At 47.4% G+C, this 17896-nt stretch overlaps 2 protein-coding genes across 13 annotated transcripts in view; one reads left to right on the top strand and one right to left on the bottom strand.

Annotated features, from left to right (window-relative positions):
• The window catches only part of LOC138825605 (meiosis regulator and mRNA stability factor 1-like), a 35387-nt gene extending 22202 nt beyond the window's left edge, over positions 1–13185 (bottom strand). For 5 of the 7 annotated variants that reach the window (XM_070020294.1, XM_070020296.1, XM_070020297.1 and 2 more), the window contains exons 1-7: positions 13102–13185; positions 8719–8920; positions 7599–8273; positions 6759–6930; positions 4765–4991; positions 3363–3480; positions 2441–2613 (exon numbers count right to left, since the gene is read on the bottom strand). In XM_070020294.1, the coding sequence (XP_069876395.1) occupies positions 2441–2613; positions 3363–3480; positions 4765–4991; positions 6759–6930; positions 7599–8273; positions 8719–8862 (1509 nt within the window). In that variant the 5' untranslated portion in view covers positions 8863–8920; positions 13102–13185. Of the gene's footprint in view, positions 1–2440; positions 2614–3362; positions 3481–4764; positions 4992–6758; positions 6931–7598; positions 8274–8718; positions 8921–13101 lie in introns of those variants that run through there. The other 2 variants (XM_070020298.1, XM_070020300.1) reach the window with 2 other exon arrangements.
• Positions 13186–14167: 982 nt separating this feature from the next.
• The window catches only part of LOC138825604 (nuclear distribution protein nudE homolog 1), a 35869-nt gene continuing 32140 nt past the window's right edge, over positions 14168–17896 (top strand). For 5 of the 6 annotated variants that reach the window (XM_070020291.1, XM_070020285.1, XM_070020292.1 and 2 more), the window contains exon 1: positions 17420–17500. The gene's annotated coding sequence lies outside the window, so the exon portion shown is untranslated. Of the gene's footprint in view, positions 14189–17419; positions 17501–17896 lie in introns of those variants that run through there. The other variant, XM_070020287.1, reaches the window with a different exon arrangement.

Raw genomic sequence — 17896 nt, 5'->3', positions numbered from 1 at the left:
TGGGTAGAAACAAAATGGCCAATAACACGAATTATGAGAAACATGAATTATGACTGAATTATGAGAAAGACTAGCTACAAAAGTATGTTAACACTCTGCTTTTTAAATGTAGTGCTTACATCAATATATATAAAACATGTATGCACACACTAACAAAAATAAATCCAAGCTATATGAATTAAGTTTAAAAAAGAGAACATGGTTGGGTACCAGTGGCCTGTGCCTATAATTCTAGACATTTAAGAGGCTGAGACCCAGAGGATCATGATTTGAGGCCAGCCTAGGCAGAAAAGTCTCCATTTCCAATATAATAAATAAATAAATAAAAAGCCGGGCTTGGGCCCTGGTTTAAGTAGTAGACCACTAACCTAGTAAGCAGCCTGAGCAAGCTTGAAGCCCTGAGTTCAAACACTGGAGGGAGAGGAGAGGATGCCTGGTGCCAGTGATTGACATTTGTAATCCTAGCTACTCAGGAAGTTGAGATCTAAGAATTGTGCTTCAAAGCCAGTGTGGGCAGAGAAAGCCAAGAGACCGTTACCTCCAATTGACCACCTCAAAAAGCCAAAGTGTAGCTGTGATTCAAGTGGTAGAACACCAGCTTGAGCAGAAAAGCCAAATGAAAGCCTACAACTCCGAGTTCAAGCCCCAGTATTTGCACGCACACGCGTGCGCGCACACACACACACACACACACACACACACACACACACAGGATGTGGAGATAAAAATGATCAAAATATATTATGTATGTCACTGTCATAAAGCTTAATATGTACAGTGTAATAGAGACCCCTAAGAAAAATCCACAGAACATTACACAGGTGACATGACTTTTTAACTGCCCATCTGAGATCTCAAGGACATTACCACAATGTTAACAATGGGCAGGGCAGGGCAGGGCAGGGCAGGGCTGCAGTTTTCCCTTTCCACATGCCCACATCCTGCTTTTTGCTGTTCTCACAAAGAACACACTACTTTTTTTAATCAGAGGCTTTCCCTTTTATGTGAGGGGTGCTGACCAAATCTCACTGCTGCTGTTACACCTGGGACTCAAGACCCACGCAGAGCCAATGGAGGTATAATTTTTTACAGTGACAGACTGAAGGACATAAAAGAAGAAAATGTATTTTTACTTATGACTGGTGAATAAGAATAGGAAGACCAGGGGCTGGGAAGGTGGCTCAGTGGTAGAGCACTTGCCTTGCATGCCTGAGGCCCTGGGTTCGATTCCTCAGCACCACATAAGCAAAAACAAAAAAGCCGGAAGTGGCGCTGTGGCTCAAGAGGTAGAGCGCTAGCCTTGAGCTGAAGAGCTGAGGGACAGTGCCCAGGCCCAGAGTTCAGGCCCCACGACCGGACCCAAAAAAAAAAAAAAAAAAAAAAAAGAATAGGAAGACCAAAAAGTAAGGACTTGCAAAGTGGGAAAGCTTACACCACAATTGATTTAATGGCCTTCAAAGCTAGGAAAGAGTATGAAACACAAGTGCACAGAAGGAAATGCAGTTTAAAAGCCTTGACTACAACTAGTGGGTATGGACAAGGGTGAGTTAGGGAGAGGCTCAGGGGACCTGCAGGGCCCAAGATCCTCAATGAGAACTGGCTACGGCTTGTGCTTTCTATTGGGCCACATTCCAGACCTCTAGGCGCCATCAGAGTAGCAGGGAGAGCCTGAATTAGAAGGCTCTCCTGTGCCGCCCTTCTCAATGTTTTCCCAATGAAATCATTTCTAAGATGCACCTGTAACTCAGTGGTCAGACTGCAGTTAACCTGCAGAACTGTCCACTCTCCTGGATCATCCACACAACAGCTCCTCTTGCACAGGAGTATGGCTAACTCAAGCGTTATGCGTGTACTCCAAAAATAAGCCCAGCTCAGCACTGCCTCAACATGCTTTTCCCACTCAAGCCTAAGAGAATGCTGTTCCTCCAGGAGGTGTTCTGTCCCTCTGGGCCCTGGCTTGAACAGGCTGCAGATGCAGCCATAACAACAACCTCACTGCTCTATGCATGACAAGGCTGTCCATGAAATCCAGTCTCGGAGGCCGATAGGGCTTATGGACCCAATAAGTTAAGAGTGTATCATTATAATTTACTTGATGCCCAACATAAGGATGTGTGAACTTTCATCATGTTCTCTACCTGTTAACACTTGAGAGCAAAGACAACAATTCTTCACCCAGTGAGATAAACCGCTGCCAGCTCTGGAGACAGGGCAGGTGATGGGCCAATGCTCTGAGATTATTTGAGAACCGAAAAGGGCCAGTCCACATATCTCCATTCTGTAGATGTGTATGAGCAGAAGTAAGGGTTCCCAAGCCTCCTATCAGAAGCCAACCAGCATCGGACAAGGAACAGGCTTCCCCGCCTTGGGTAATGGCTGTCCCTCAGCTTCGAGACTCTTATCTCTAGAAACAGGCAAAGGATAGTGAGAATCTACTTACTGGCATCTTTAGTGGCAACCGGGGAGGCAAGTCAGAAATGAACTCTTCAAATCTGATCAGCTCGTTAGCATGGTGCAGCAGTGCTTCCGAGGCCTGGTTCTTATGCACCAAAATGATGTGGAAACCATGCCTGTGTCTCAGGTCACTGAGCTCCAGTGCGAAGTTGACATCAGCTGGAAGACACAGCCCACCCCCGTTCCCCACATTAGAAACACCCAACCAAGACACACAACCACAGCGAAGCCTGCTGAGAGGGAAGAAAGGAAGGGTCAGGGGGGACTCAAAGGTGCTTCCCTCTCTTCTGGTACAGGAGCGCACTTCCTGGCAGCATTCATGTGGTAGATGTGACAGCACACGCCTAGACAGAAGTCACTAATTCCATGGAAATTAGTATTAGCATTAGAGGGAAATAACAGGCTGGAGAAACTCAAGTCTGGAAAGTGCTCATCTCGCTTTTTTTTTTTGTTGTTGTTAGTAATACTCAGCCCAGGAAAATAAAGCATCCAATTCTCTTTCATAAACTTGGCCTGGCAAGAGTTCACATGATGGGGCTGGGAAGGTGGCTCAGTGGTAGACTGCTTGCCTAGCATGCATGAAAGCCTTGGGTTTGATTCCTCAGTACCACATACAAAGAACAAGCCAGAAGTGGTGCTGTGGGTCAAGTGATAGATTGCTAGCCTTAAGCAAAAGAAGCTCAGGGCTAGTGCTCAGGTCCTGAGTTCAAGCCCCAGGACTGGCCAAAAAAAAGATCACATGCCCAAGAAAAAATACAAAAATTCTCAAAGACTCCATTTTCCTTTTGTAAACAATTCTCAATCATAATCACCAGCATGTCCTGTGCATTTCAGCCTCTAGGGAATATATCTTGCCTTTACAACCATTCCCACAGTGAGTAGTGGAAATCAGATATCGGCACACTTACTGGACACAAGAACCACAGTGGCAGGAGCAGTGTGAGTATTTGCAAACCTTCGGAGACTCTGACGGAGTTTATCATCCGCAGCATTCTTCGCAGTAGCATTGATGTGAGCAACGGTCACCTGCATTCATTTATGGTAAGAGCCACAATTAGAATATCGCTGAACACTCTGGCCACAGATGGGTGGATAATTATATCTGCTTGTCTGTTTGAGATGGGGTCTTGCTATGTTCAAGGCCCTCCTGCCTCAGTCTCCTGAGTGCTGGGATTACCAATATACCTGGCACCTACCAGATAATTCTAGAGAAAAGAAACTCTTCTATTATTGTTGGAATAAACAATTACAGCTGGATCTTAGTAATTTCAAAACTGATTCTACAGATGAATTACGTGGACCCATTACTGTGCCTGCTCTCGCCTCTAATTTGCTTTTCAGAAAATAGGCAGGGAAAAGGAAGTTTCAAGTCACTAAATTTCCCTAACACTTTTGCCCACAATTTGGAGATGGTGGGAGCAATTGTATGATTAAGGTACAGTGTGGGTTGTACTCTATGTCATTTGTCTATGCTATCCATTTGTGGCTCTTGAGATCTGGAGGGGGAGGAAGGAGTAAACCTATGAGGTAGCCAAACGCATTCATTCCGATGAAATAACCAGGCTCATACACATTTCCAAAGCAAAGACAGGCTTATTTTGAGAGATGCTTCAGCCACATGTAATATACCACAGGATTTTGGGATGTCAACATGATTCCTTATTTAAGAGTTAAGTTCTAGCTGGGCATTGGTGGCTCACGCCTGCAATCCTAGATACTCAGGAGGCTGAGATCTGGGGATTGTGGTTTGAAGCCAGCCCAGCCAGGAAAGTCCATGACACTCTTATCTCCAATGAATTTCAAAAAGGTCAGAAGTGGAGCTTTGGTTCAAGTGGTAAAGCACTATCCTTGAGCAAAAAAAGCTGAAGGATAGCACCCAGACCCTGAGTTCAAGCCCTAGGATTGTCACACATACAATAAAAGAGTCAAATTCTAGTTCCAGTTTCATAGCACAAATGTGAGGGTCTGGAAACCTGGGTTTAAATGCTATCTCTTTTGTTTACTGCCACGTGATCTTAAATTAGCCAGTTCCCTTCCCAAAGCTTTAGATTCATAGACAACACACAGGTAAAGGGGACTTAGATTCACAGAACAGCCATGTAAACTACCAGAAGCAACACACAGGTTAACTCTTATACCAACAAAACAAAAAAAATAGGAAGCATTACTGGAAGATCAAACAAAAGTCAATGCTTTCTAGCACTTACAGAATAATCTTCTAATTTATTTGAAATTAAGCACAATTGCAGGCTCATTATGCTGTTATCATAGCAGATTAAAAATTAAAAAGAAAAAAAACCAATTTCTTACCTGGCAATTATTCAGCTCTTGAATAACTTCTTTGTTTTCTTTGCTGATGTCACACACACAGATGAATTCTGCTTCTCTGTGCCCTTTAAAAAACTTTTCACGGATTCTCTGGACAACAGTAGTAGCTGATCGGCCAGAGGGAACAGAGCAGTTCTCAATATCCCAAAACACTCCAATGGGGGGTAAGTTTTCTAGCACTTGCCCAGTTATTCCAACTTCAGGTGAACCTTAAGAAAAGTTAAAAGACTTCAAGTTACATGGAATGAAACTTTAAAACACAGTAATGAAACATTAAAACACAGTAACAGGAAATTACCCATCCTCCTCAGTGAGGGAAAAACCAAATCCCTGAAGGAAGTGGAAATGAAGGACAGGGGCCTCCTGGCCAACCTAACAAGCAACCCAACCCTGAGATTATCCTGTAGCCCTCAGAAATCTGTCTCCAAGCACGAACAGGCTCATGCTGGCCAACACCACATAACCAGCTGGCTGCTGCGGCTCCCCGGGCCTGATTTCAGTCCTCAGCCCACACCTGTCTACCTGCTGGGCCTGGAAGACCCTGAGAAGACCCAGGTGGGAAAGCTGCTGCTACTGACCTTAAACTACTTGTGATACCGCATTAACATCTGATCTTACACTGTAAAAACGTCCTCAGACTTTCAGGTTTTCAAACACTGTTCGTGACTGCCCACTACTTAGTTGTTCTAAATTTCTAGACATTTAGGAATCTCAGTTGACCTTCAATCTCCTCCAGCACTCGGTTTCTCATAATATGCTCTCCATTTGACTATAGCTTCTCACTTCAGACAGCTTCAGCAGCCCCACAAAGGGCAAATGACTTACTGATCTATAATAAAAGAAGTTCCTTTCTGTCTCTTTTTTTTTTTTAATTGTGAAAATAGTGTACAGAGGGGTTACAATTACATGGGCAAGATAATGAGTACATTTCCCATCAAGCATTGTAGCCTCCTCCTTTGTTTCCCCTTCCCATCCCTTCCCATCCTCCCCCTACCCCCCCTTTCTGTCTCCTTTCTCTTTGGGTGGTACTGGGGTTTGAACTCGAAAGGTTTGGCTCTTGCTAGGCAGGCACTCTACCACTTGAATCATGCTTCCACTCATGTTTTTTGACTGGTTATTTTAGAGATGGAATCTTGTGGACTTCTCTTGCCAGGCTTGGCTTCGAACCATTATCTTTCAGATCTTAGGTTATTTAGTTAGGATTACAGGTATGAGTCATGCCTATTTCTGTGCCCTGTCTTTGATTATTGAGATTTTTTTTTTTTTGCCCAGGTTGGCCTCAATAATTATCCTATTTACACTTCCCATCATAGCTAAGATGAAAAGGAATATACTATATCTGGCTTTTTCTGTCGAGACAGGAGTTTCACCAACTGTTTTGCCCAGGTTGGCAGGGAACTGTGATCCTCCCAATCTCAGCCTCCCATATAGGTGGCAACAATAGGCACATACCATTCCTTCCAATTAATGGTTGAGATGGGGGTCTTGTAAACTTTTTTGCCTGGCTGGCCTTAAAATGTGATCTTCCTGATCTCTGCCTCCTGAATAGCTAGGATTACAGGTGAGTTACTGGAATTCTAAAAATGGATGGAAAGTGAGACTCATACACTTTTGAATACACAAATCACTTTAAAACCATAAGGAAGCCAGGGGCTGGTGACTCAAGAGTTGAAATCCTCAGGTGGCTGAGATCTGAGGATCAAGATGCGAAGCCAGGCCTGGGCAAGAAAGTCTGTAAGACTCTTGTCTCCAAGAAACCAACAGAAGGCTATAAGTAGAATTGTGGCTCCACTGGTAGAGTACCATCCTAAAGCAAAAAAAAAAGCTAAGCAAAAGAAAGAGGTCATGAGTTCAAGCCCCACTACTGGCACAAAACAAAACACCCAGGATTATTTCAAAGGTAATTCAGTGCAATGTTAGCATTGGACACTGAACATCGGACACTCAATCACATTTCATGGCATTCTGTCATTTACCAAATTTTGAAGCAGTTTTGCCTAGGTTGGCTGCCAACAACAACGTGGTCTCCTTCCCTGTTCCCTGGGTTCCACAGCCGTTACACAGAGGAATAGCAAGGGGTGCTGCTTGGGTATTTGGAGGTGGTATATTCGGCCAGACTTTAGCATCAATTATACTATTTCTTGCCGGCTGTATAAAAAAAACTTTTTTAGGAGGCAGATACATCACTTTAGAAGCAAAAGTTACAAACAATAGCTGAAAATGCATTCCCACCCGCTAATTAATCTTTTTCAAGACTATTAGCTCCCATTGTATTACCTCATGTTAGGAAGAGACTTGAAATGCCTGGGCCCCAGATTCACAAGCTCAGTGTGGATCTGCTCCAGTGGACACCCTTCCCCCATGTATGTTGGGGCAGTGACATCCCTGGGGATCAAGTGTGACTGAGGCCACGCTGCAGGTTCCCCATGCTATCACAGAAAGGCAGCGAGGCATTACCTATATTCCACAGTCGGGCCCAGCAATTATGGATGAAACAGCATGGAGGCTTTGCGGGACGGGGTTTCACAAGCTGGAAGTGGATTTCTTAGAGCCAGAAGCTCTAAAATCATACACTATGCCAGTAATTATTCTGCAACTTGCTTTCAAACAGTCTCTCAATGTACCTGTGTCTTCTTTAAGGGCCAGCAGCCAATAGGCTGGGGGGGGGGGGGGGGCAGGGGGCGGAGAGGGCAGACATATACATAAAGTAGCGTCAGCCCTGGGCACCATCAAGACTTTACAAGATAAATCCACTCAGAGAGCCACTCCTCAAACCTCAGATCCCACAAGACATGAAAAGAGGAAAAGCTACAAACCTTGCTGAGACAGTCTTCGCAGTAAAGTGAGCCCTTTAAACACACGGGAGGAACCACGTTCAGGTGCAAAGAGCTGGTGCACAAGTGAGGTGTCAACTCGGGCTGTGGGAGGGGCTCCTCCAGGAGCCCCGGAGCCCCGCCGGGGAGATCAGAGCAGGGGAAGTAGGCAGCGGAGGTGCAGCCCTGGAGCGCCGGACATGGGTACAGCTTGTGCACGGCACCGTGACAGGGCTGGAAGTGAAGCTTCCCACAACAGGACAGGTGCTTGCAGGACGACAGATTACTCTCCAGACACATGCCGGAAAAGTCACTCCCGATGCCTGCCAAGGGGTTCCTGGCTGAGGCATTCTGGAGTGAAGACGCAGACTGGAAAGCAAACCCTGACCCCACCTGACACGTGATTGTCCTGGTGCTGTGAGAGTCTAAGAGTGCGCCTGCATGAATCAAGCTACCACCACCACCACCACCACCACGGCACATTGGCGAAGTGGACGGCTCATTGGGGCAGTGAGCACAGCAGCTTACTTGGGGGACGGTTGAAAGCTGTATTTTCCGTTGCTGGAGAGGATGAATATCAGAACTTGGAACTGCTGGGAAAAGTTTTGAGCCGGCATGAAGGGGAGATGGGACATCCTTTAATTCCACAGCAGCTTTCTTGTTCTCCATGGACTCTTTCTGAGAAGATTGGAACACAAGTCAAATCTGTGAGAACTAGTGCCCAGCTCCACCACCACCACAAAAAAACCCCAAAACCCTAAGCATGAAGGCAGACATATTTCATATTTCAATACTCAAGAGAAATGTTCAACAACAACGGACTATCAGTGAGATCTTGTCCATCAATCTTTCCTAATTTGGTACTTCAATAAGAAAACCAATCGTCCTCCCCCTCAAATGTAACAGTGACTACTCAAAGCACAGCACTGTTATTCAGAGTGGTAGACTGGAGGTAAAACAATGTTCCCCTCGGATCAGGAGCTCTCATCTGCTACAGGGGCCAACACAAACATGACAGACAGGGAAACATGGCACAGAGTCAATGGAGAAAGGTCATGTCCCAGGCCAAATGGACCTCTCCTCCATTTGCAGTGGAGTGTGCCATCCCCTTGCACATAATTACCGTTTGGGGACTAAGTGGAAATGTCTGCTCAGGACGGGAAAAGCAATTAGAGAATTTCCAAAACCATGGCTTTGCATCATTGTCTGGTTGAAGCCATCCAAGTGCTCTACTGCAGGGGCCCTCGGTTTCCCTTCCTTCCATCATACAGCCCCACGGAGCGCTTCAACATTCTTCCATCTTCCTTTCCTTTCATTCTTCCACCCTGTCAAGACAGTCAGATGCCCATGTTATTTCCTTGCATAAGGACACATTGTACATTATAGTGAAACATAAAACTACAATTATAGGTACAGTGCAGTGGCTCCCAACAAGTCAAATCTTCAATGAATAATGGAGCCAGGTTTTTATGGCTTATGTTTGTAAACCTCGCTTACTCAGGAGGCTGTTTACCTGAGGACTGGGGTTCAAAGCCAGCCCAGGTAGCAAAGTCTTTGAAACTCTTGTCCCTAACTACCGAAAATGGTGCTGTGGCTCAAAATAGAGCACTAGACTTGAGCAAGGACAGCACCTGGCACTGAGTTCAAGCCACAAAGGCACAAAAGGAAGAAAAAAAAAAGATGAAGAAGGGATGCCAGAATATATTACAGGCTGCTAAATCGGGTAAATTTGGTTCTGTTTATACTTAAAAGCTATATCAATTTTGTTTTTTAAAGTCTATATTCTGCTATTTCTTGTGTTCCATAGCTCTTAAGAATGACCTGGATGACTCCTCCCCCCCCCCCTTTTTTTAAAATAAATACACCACTGTGCTCGGAAGAGGAGCCAACTGTTGGATACTGCAAACCCAAGAACTCTCTTCACTTGGCTAGAGCCAACCTCCTCCAGCTCCAAGCAGTCTGCTTCTACGGTTTTTCTTAATTCCTCTCAGCTATGTCTCCCTAAAGGTCTGCTGAGGAGAAGCAGGAAGCTAACATCTTATCTTGGTACAAGAATCCCAAGATCAGGCTCTCGCTGTGTGTCTAGTAGTGAAAGGGCCAAAGTAAATGTCGGCTATGGACTTTGAACTCTTATTCTGCCAGAGAGCAAGCCAAACAATCTCTTAGTTTATTTATAATGAAAGTCGACCCTGAAGGAAATCCTACAATACAGATGTACTCTATTTACTCCAGCATTAACAGCACTCCTACAAGTCTTAAACAGTGCAATCAAACCAATCCGCACTCATGAGGAGGAGGCAGCTGGCCCGCAGTGAGGAGACATAAACCACCACCCAGTTCTTACCGAGAGTGGCCATTCCTAGGAGAGTAATTTAACAGACATTTCACCTGGACACACAGAAAATAATTACTTTGAGCTAGATCTTCTGATGAGAGGCTCTTTCCAGGGGCTGGGGATGTAGCTTAGTGGTTGAATGCTTGCCTAGCATACACAAGGCCCTGAGCTTAATTGCCAACACCACCAAAACCAAACCAAAACACCTCTTTCCAAGAGACTTAACATCTACACGTCAGAGGGAGGGCAGACAGTTACACAAGCCATCCATCTAGGCTATAACTAAGGTTTAGAGAACTGATTTCACCAAACAGGAAGCCAGCTCACTGCCTGTATTTAAACAATGAGTTGTAAACTAAGGATGTATCTTGTGTTTTTTTAATTCCTGAAGAAAAATTACACACAAAGCTCAAATTTCAGAGTCTGTAACTCTTTTCTTTCTTCTTGTATTGGTACTAGAACCTGAAATTAAAGCCTAGGTGCTATCTATCCCTTAACTTTTTCATTCAAGACTATTATGTGATTAATTGAGCCACAGCTCCACCTCCAGCATGAACTGGAGCCTCATGGAGTTTCCTGCCAGGGCTGGTTTCAAACTTCAATCCTTAGATCTCAGCCTTCTAAGTAGCTAGAAGTACAGGCATGAGCACAACACTCACCCATTTAAAACTGTCTACAGATGCTTTTTTTTAAATTTTTTTTTTGTCGGTCGTGGGGCTTGAACTCTGGGCCTGGGCGCTGTTCCTCAGCTCTTCAGCTCAAGGCGAGCACTCTACCACTTGAGCTACAGCGCCACTTCCGGTTTTCTGGTGGTTTATTGGAGACAGGAGTCTCACGGTCTCTCCTGCCCGGGCTGGCTTTGAACCGCGATCCTCAGATCTCAGCCTCCTGAGTAGCTAGGATTACAGGCGTGAGCCACCAGCGCCCGGCTACAGATGCTTTTGAACTGCAATGTCAGAGTTAAGTCTTTGCAACAGAGATGTGGCCATAAAGCCTAAAATATTTACTATTTGACCTACAAGTCAGAGCTTTTAAAGTTCTATTTCCACCATGAAAGTATAGTTCAGTGGCACCATACACACTTAGCAGGTGCAAGACCTGAGTTCAAAGCTCCTACACACACACACACAGGAAGTTTCTAGTTCCTAGAACTAATTTTTCTCAACTTATCTTATAGCACTATAAAGGGGGGAAAAAGTGATCTAAGGGCACTCCACAGGCTATTTTCACTACTGTATCTCCTGCTCAGTGCAAAGCCTGCTAGACAGATAGCAGGATAAAGCAGACCATTTGCCTACTACATGGTGGGGACTCTCTAATTCTGAGATAGAGACAAAGTAGCCTGCTACCAGATACGATGAGATTTGCTTTCACTATTTAATCAGGCCAGATGTCCCCCAACAAAGCTCCTCAGGAAATCAGAAGAACTTGTGTCACCAAAGACACACTTTCACCAGGCTTTTTCAAACCTCTTCAAAGCTAGATCCTGAAAGTGAGGAAACAGAGTATAATAATTTACAAAATGTATCTTTTTAATTTAGGCTTTTTCATTTCCCCATCCAGAAAAACTCGATTGTGGTAAGGTGCCAATGGCTCAAGCCTATAATCCCAGCTACTCATGAGGGTAAGATTTAAGGATGGCAGTTTGAAGCCAGCCCAGGCAGTAAAGTCTGTAAGACTCTTTATCTCTAATTAGCTGCCAAAAAAATAACAAAATTTTAAAAAAGCCAAAAGTAGAGCTGTGGCTCAATTGGTAACACACTAGTGCTGAGTACAAAAGTTCAGGAAAAATGCCTAGGCCCTGAGTTCAATCCCCAGGACTGAAACCAAACAAAACCAAAACTTGCTGGCTACCATGCAGCTGGCCTGTGCTGAGCACAGGAATGCACAAATGAAAAAAGGGGCAATGAATTCCATTTCTATCATTTTCCCCCTCAACACTTGTGTGTGGCAGATAGGAGAAATGAGTTACTTTACAAACAGAAATTTGATATCACACAATTACTGTTGAAAGGACACACAGGCTTATCCATCTCTTTGCTCCATACCATGGTCTCAATATAATAAAAAATAAAAACTTGTTAGTGGCCAACACCATGAATATTTCCCAACTATTCCCAGGAACAAAGAATGCAACAAAGATAGCCAACTTGGGTTCTGTTTGAGTGGGCGTACCCCTTCTGCCACTATCTCTTGTCTTCAGCAATTTAGATACTGGCTGAGATCTCCAGCTATGACATCATACTGCCTGCATGTCTGTCCCTTTCTACCTGGGCAGTTTTGGGAACTCTCTGAACCTGAGATTTCATCTCTTCTGGGTCTGATAATAGTAGTTAACTGCCCGTTTGATTATATCTAGTAGTTCACATAAAACACTTAGCAAATAGCCTTGCCATTAACCACTCAATCTTATCCTGGCCTCTTCCCCCCCCCCTCCTTTGGCTTGTTACTTTATTTCTCTCTCCTTTAAAAAGAATATAAATTCCACGACAGCAGAAAATAAGGCAACATAGTTGCAAGTACCCAGCAAAGTGCTTGGCAGATATCTGTAAATAATACTTGACATGAATGAATTGCTCAGTAAATGTCAAGAGATGGTGACTAGCTGGAAAGATACAGAAGTAGCTAGAAAGCTAAACACCGGGCAGAAAGGTGCCCGGCAAAATGGGGGGGAAAAAAAATCTCCAGGCGGATGGCGAGCCCGTGAGTTACAAGGATGGGGGGGGGAAGGGGCTTGGGGTCACCCTTGTGGGGGTGTCGGGTGCAAATCTTCCAAGTGAGTTTGCACTTTGACGCCCGCCCCTATCTTTTCCCCAACTTTGCACAACCCTCCAGGCAGGTTCCTCTTCACACCTGGAGGCCCTGACAGGGACCGGGGGAAACAGGTGCGTGCGGAGCACCCCCCCCCCCCCAAAAAAAAAAAGGGGAAAAGCGCCACCGAGACGGCGGGGTACAGTCCTGAGGGGGACACGGGCCGCGCGGGGCCTCGCCGGGCGAGTGTCAGACCTTCCTCCGACCCAACACCTGCCGTCACCCCGCCAGCTGCAAGTATGGGAAGGGGGGGCCGGACCTCCGCTCCCCCCCCCACTTCACACCACACTCCGTCCCCCCCGGGGCTCCCAGAGCGGCGGGCCCACCGAAGTCAAGTCCCGCAGCTGACAGGAAACTCACCTGGGCCACGGGCTCCACCGGCGCTCACATTCCAACCCCGCCACCTTCCCCCCGCCCCCCCCAGGCCCTTTGTTTTGATTCCCGACTCCGCCGCTCCCGCCGCCGCCGCCAAGCGCGCCCTCCACTTCCGCTTCCGCACCGCGCCCGCCCCTGTCGCAAAACCGACGCTCTTCTCTCCGGCTCGCCCCGCCCCTCTCTCCCTCGGCCCCGCCTCCTCCCTCCGCCGCGGCCTCCCCCCGCGCGGGGCATGCTGGGAGCCGCGGGGGGGGGCGGGGCCTCGCGGCCCTGCAGCCTCGTCAGGCTCAGTCCCCTCCCGATAAACCCCTAAATAGCGGCTTTCCTGGGGGGTCAGCCGGGCTTAGTCGGCAGGGACCCCCAGTTTAAAGAGGTCTGCTGCCCCGCGGAGTCGAGTGGAGCGTCGGAGCGGAGGATTAGGGAGCTTGTGAGGCGGAACCGAAGGAAAAGCGGCGGGACGGCGTTCGCTCGGCCGGGCGGCGCCTCAGGCCGGCGACGCGGGGCCGGGGCCGCGCCGGCGCCCGACGGCCTCGCCCTCGGCCGCTCCGGCCTCCTGCGGTCACGTGATCGCCCCGCCGGGCGCACATCCACCGAGTCCTTTCATCTGCTGCAGCCTAGTGGCGGGTGGAGAAAAACGAGATCAAACACGGCCTGTGGGCTAAAAGTTCTCCTGGAGGCTTGAACTCAGAGCTTCCTTCCCTCTCCCTCCACTTCTGGGCTTTCTTTTTTTTGGGGGGGAGGGTTCGGAGGGGGGTGAGCTGGCTTTGAACCTGGGTCCTCAGATCTCAAGCTTCTGAGTAGCTAGCGTTTCAGGCCTGAGCCCGGCTCCCCGTGCCCGTGAGTGTTGGCCAGGTCCTTCCTGATTGCCCCAGCAAGGTTGGTTGGCCCAGCTGGCGCCAATTAAGTCGCACCAAGGCCAAGCTGAATCTTGCCAACCACCCCCCCCCCCCCACCCCCGATTGAAGAGGTCTTTGGTGACCTTAGGGAGGAAACGTTTTAAGTTTTCAGGAGTGGTCCAGAACTCATTCCAAATGGATCTGGCTGTTCCCAGGGACAGCAAAGGAGACTTTTGGTAAGTTTAGGAAAGTTCTGCAAAACCACAGCCACTTTTCATGCGGGCAGCACCACAGGGACTCAAGAGGCTAAACCTGTGGCCTCTGGGAAGGCTAGGTGCTGTTTCCTCTTGCAAATGAGAAAAGGCGCAACGTCGTGGCCAACTGTAGACACAACCTCAGAATGTACTCGTGCAATAATTACTTTAAAAGTGTTGTTTTTAAAGTCTGCCAGGAAAGTGATCAACTTGGCAAAAAGCAATTAACAAGTGGAAGATGAAAAAAAAAAGTTTTTTTTTTTTTCCTCCCTGCCTCCCCTGTTTGTAGTGATTTCATTAGGCAATCTGCGTAACTGGCCCGGTAGGCACCCCTGTAGGTGTGGATTGGGGAAGGCAGGAAACACGCCAATGATTCCTTGGTGCCACTCATTTTCTAGAACCCACAGCGCAACTATACATCATCTACCTGCCTTGGTATCTATGGTGGGGTAATGTTTTTGTTTTTTTTTTTCCACTTTTTGGGAATTTATTTTTTTTAATATTATTTTATTTGAGAACATACTGTACAGAGGGGCTACAATTACATGGGCAGGATAATGCCTACATTTCTTACCAAGCATTGCAGCCTCCTCCTTTGTTTACCCTTCACCTCCCTTCCCAGCCTCCCCCCTCCCCCCTGGGGTAATGTTTTCCAAGTGAGAATTAAAAACGAAAATCAGTCTTTTCCTGCCTGCACCAGGATTTGAACTTGGGGTTCAGCTTGCTTGATTGGTGCCCTACAACTTGAGCCACAGCTGCAGACCTGCTTTTTTGCTTTTCTGCTTTTTCCTGCTACTTTAGAAATTAAATCTTGTGGACTTTTCCCTGGGCTAACCTGGAACCTCGATCCTCTGGTTCTCAGCCTAGTGAGTAGCCAGGATCACAGGTTGTGAGCCACCAGGTATCTTGCTAACACTTTATTTTTATTTAAAAAAAATTTTTTTTTGCCAGTCCTGGGGCTTGAACTCAGGGCCTGGGCACCTTCCCTGGGCTTTTTTTGCTCAAGGCTAGCCCTCTACCAGTTGAACACAGCACCACTTTCAGCTTTTTCTGTTTATATGGTACTAAGGAATCAAACCCACCACTACGTCATATTCCCAGCCCCAACACTTTGTTTTTATAAGTACCAAAACAAATGTTAGTCTTAACAGATTTTTTTCCTCCTTTTTATTCTAGCAGAATATTTCTGAACATAGTATATTAATAAATACCAAAAAGGAAATTATTAAAAAATGAAGATGATGCCAGATTTTTAATTTTTATTTCCATTTAAACCACAGAAAAGTGCAGAAATCTCCTCTCCACCCAGTCCTGGGGCTTGAACTCTGGGCTTGGGCACTGTCCCTGAGCTGCTTTCATTGAAGACACTTGCACTCTACCACAGTGCTGCTCCCAGAAACATTTTTGATTGACTTTACTTGGCATTCTTTCAAATTCAAAAATGCCTAGTCTAGAACTGGAAGAATTGCTCAAATGGTAGAGTATCTGCTTAGCAAGTAGGAGACCTTGAGTTAAAATCCCACAGAACCATCAAAAACTTGTGTGTATATAAATATAGCTTTTCATATATGTATATTATATATAGTGTGTGTGTGTGTTAGGCTAAGAAGAGGATATCAGCTTTATGTAGGAGATAATTACCTATTAAAACATACTTTGAGCAGGGTGCCAGTGGCTCACAGCTGTAATCCTATCTACTCAGGAGGCTGAGATCTGAGGATCTAAGTTTTAGCCAGTTCAGGCAAGAAAGCCAGTGAGACTCTCATCTGTAATTAACCAACCGGAAACCAGAAGTAGAGCTGTAGCTCAAAGTGATAGAGCACTAGCTTTGCCTGAAAAAGCTCAGGGATAGCATCCAGGCCCCACAACTGACCAAAACAAAAAGTAATTTTTTTTCTTGATCTATGTTAAAGTTTCTTTTAGGATATATTTTCTTAAATATGAATTGCCTGTTAATTTGATTTCCTATTTAGTATTGGATTTTCCCCTCTTGTCCAAATAACACTCTTCTCATTTGTGAAACAAGGGTGAAGATTTGCTTTTTTGGGGGGGGGGGTCCAGTGGTGGGGCCTCAACTCTGGGCCTGGGCGCTGTCCCTCAGCTCTTATGTCAAGGCTAGCGCTCTACCACTTGAGCCACAGTGCCACTTTTGGCTTTTTTCTTTTTGCTTATGTGGTGCTGAGGAATCAAACCCAGGGCCTCAGGCATGCAAGGCAAGCGCTCTACCACTGAGCCACCTTCCCAGCCCTTGCTTTATTTTTTTGAAGATGTCTTTAGTAGTTAAGTGGCTACTCTACATTTGACCCAACTCATTTTTTTTCCTCAGTTTAATTCTGCTTCGGTTAGGTTTAATGTTTGAACTGGTAAATTAGGATGGAAGGAGTTAAGAAGCTGAGCTCTACAAGGAAACGAAGTTTAAAAGAAATAGTTTTAATGTACACCAGAGCTGGGCTCTGGTGGCTCACGTCTGTAACCCTGCTACTGAGGAGGCTAAGATCTGAGAATCACGATTTGAAGCCAGCATAGATAGGGAATTCTATGAGAATTATCTCCAGTTAACCACCAAAAAGCTGGTAGAGGAGCTGTAGCTCAGCTGGTAGGGCACCAGCCTTGAGAAATAACTCAGGATAACGCCCAGGCCCTGAGTTCGAGCCCCAGTAATGGCACTTTTTTTCCCCCCCGTTGCCCAATATCAACCCTATTTTCCGCAAACTTTTACTTTTCCACCCTTTTGGGGAAATTGAGATCCAAGTAGTTTTAGATTAGCTGGTGGGTGTCATCTAAATGTGCCGATTTGGGCTTCAGTTAACGTGCCCAACTTGGCTGGGGCGCGCAGAGCTCCAAGCTTCGGTCCCGGAGGAAGAGAGAGGTGCTGAAGCTTCTACTGTGGGCACAAAGTAGCGGGAAGGATTGGGGGTACTGAGCCTCGGTCCTGGTCCTTAACACCGTGTCGGGAAGAAGCTCACGAACAGGAAGCGGCGGCAGGAGGAGGCCAACGGCGTATTCTCCGGAGACGCGTGGCCCGCCCGGTCCAGGGCGCCGCCGCCCGCAGCGGCGGACGCAGCAGCTCCGGGCCACGACCGGAGTCTCCTCCCGCCCGGCCGGCGGAAAAAAGTTTCCAAACGGCGCTGCTCGGCGCTGATTGGCCGAACCGGACGCGGACCTGAGACGCGGCAGCCAATGGGAGGCGCCGGCCGCGAGGGCGCGGGGTGGGGCGGGGGGGGGGAGGGAGGAGCCGGGCGGCCCCGCCCTGGCCGGAGCTGCCGCCCGATCCTCGCCGGCCGTCCGACCCTGGTAAGTACAGCTGCTGCGCCCCCCTCACCCCGGCGAGCGGAGTGACCCCCCCCTCACCCCCGGGTCGCCACTCCGAACTTCCACGCTCTGGGGTCTCCCCCTCCAGCCCTCCATCGCCTTGCAGGACGCCCGATCGCGCGTCGCAGAGCCCCGAAATCCCGCCCTCGGGGAGCCTCCTGCCTAACTTTGCGCCCTCATCAACTTTGTTCCCGGCCCCGCGCGCGCGTCTCCGCCCCGACCGTCCCCAGGCCCCGCCAGCCTGCTCCGCCCAACGATTTACCTCCGCCCTCTAAATCCCCCCCTTCCTGACCGCCGTCCCCTCTTTCCCGCCCTCCTTCCCTCCCCAAATCCTCCTCGCGCCCCCCCCCGCCTCAGCCCCCCACCCGCACCCGAATC

The sequence above is a fragment of the Dipodomys merriami genome, unplaced genomic scaffold (assembly GCF_024711535.1).
Source record: "Dipodomys merriami isolate MVZ:Mamm:240054 unplaced genomic scaffold, mDipMer1.0.p SCAF_138, whole genome shotgun sequence".
Taxonomy (NCBI): domain Eukaryota; kingdom Metazoa; phylum Chordata; class Mammalia; order Rodentia; family Heteromyidae; genus Dipodomys; species Dipodomys merriami.
The sequence above is the reverse complement of the archived record's forward strand: the minus strand, read 5'-3'. Positions and strand labels throughout refer to the sequence as shown.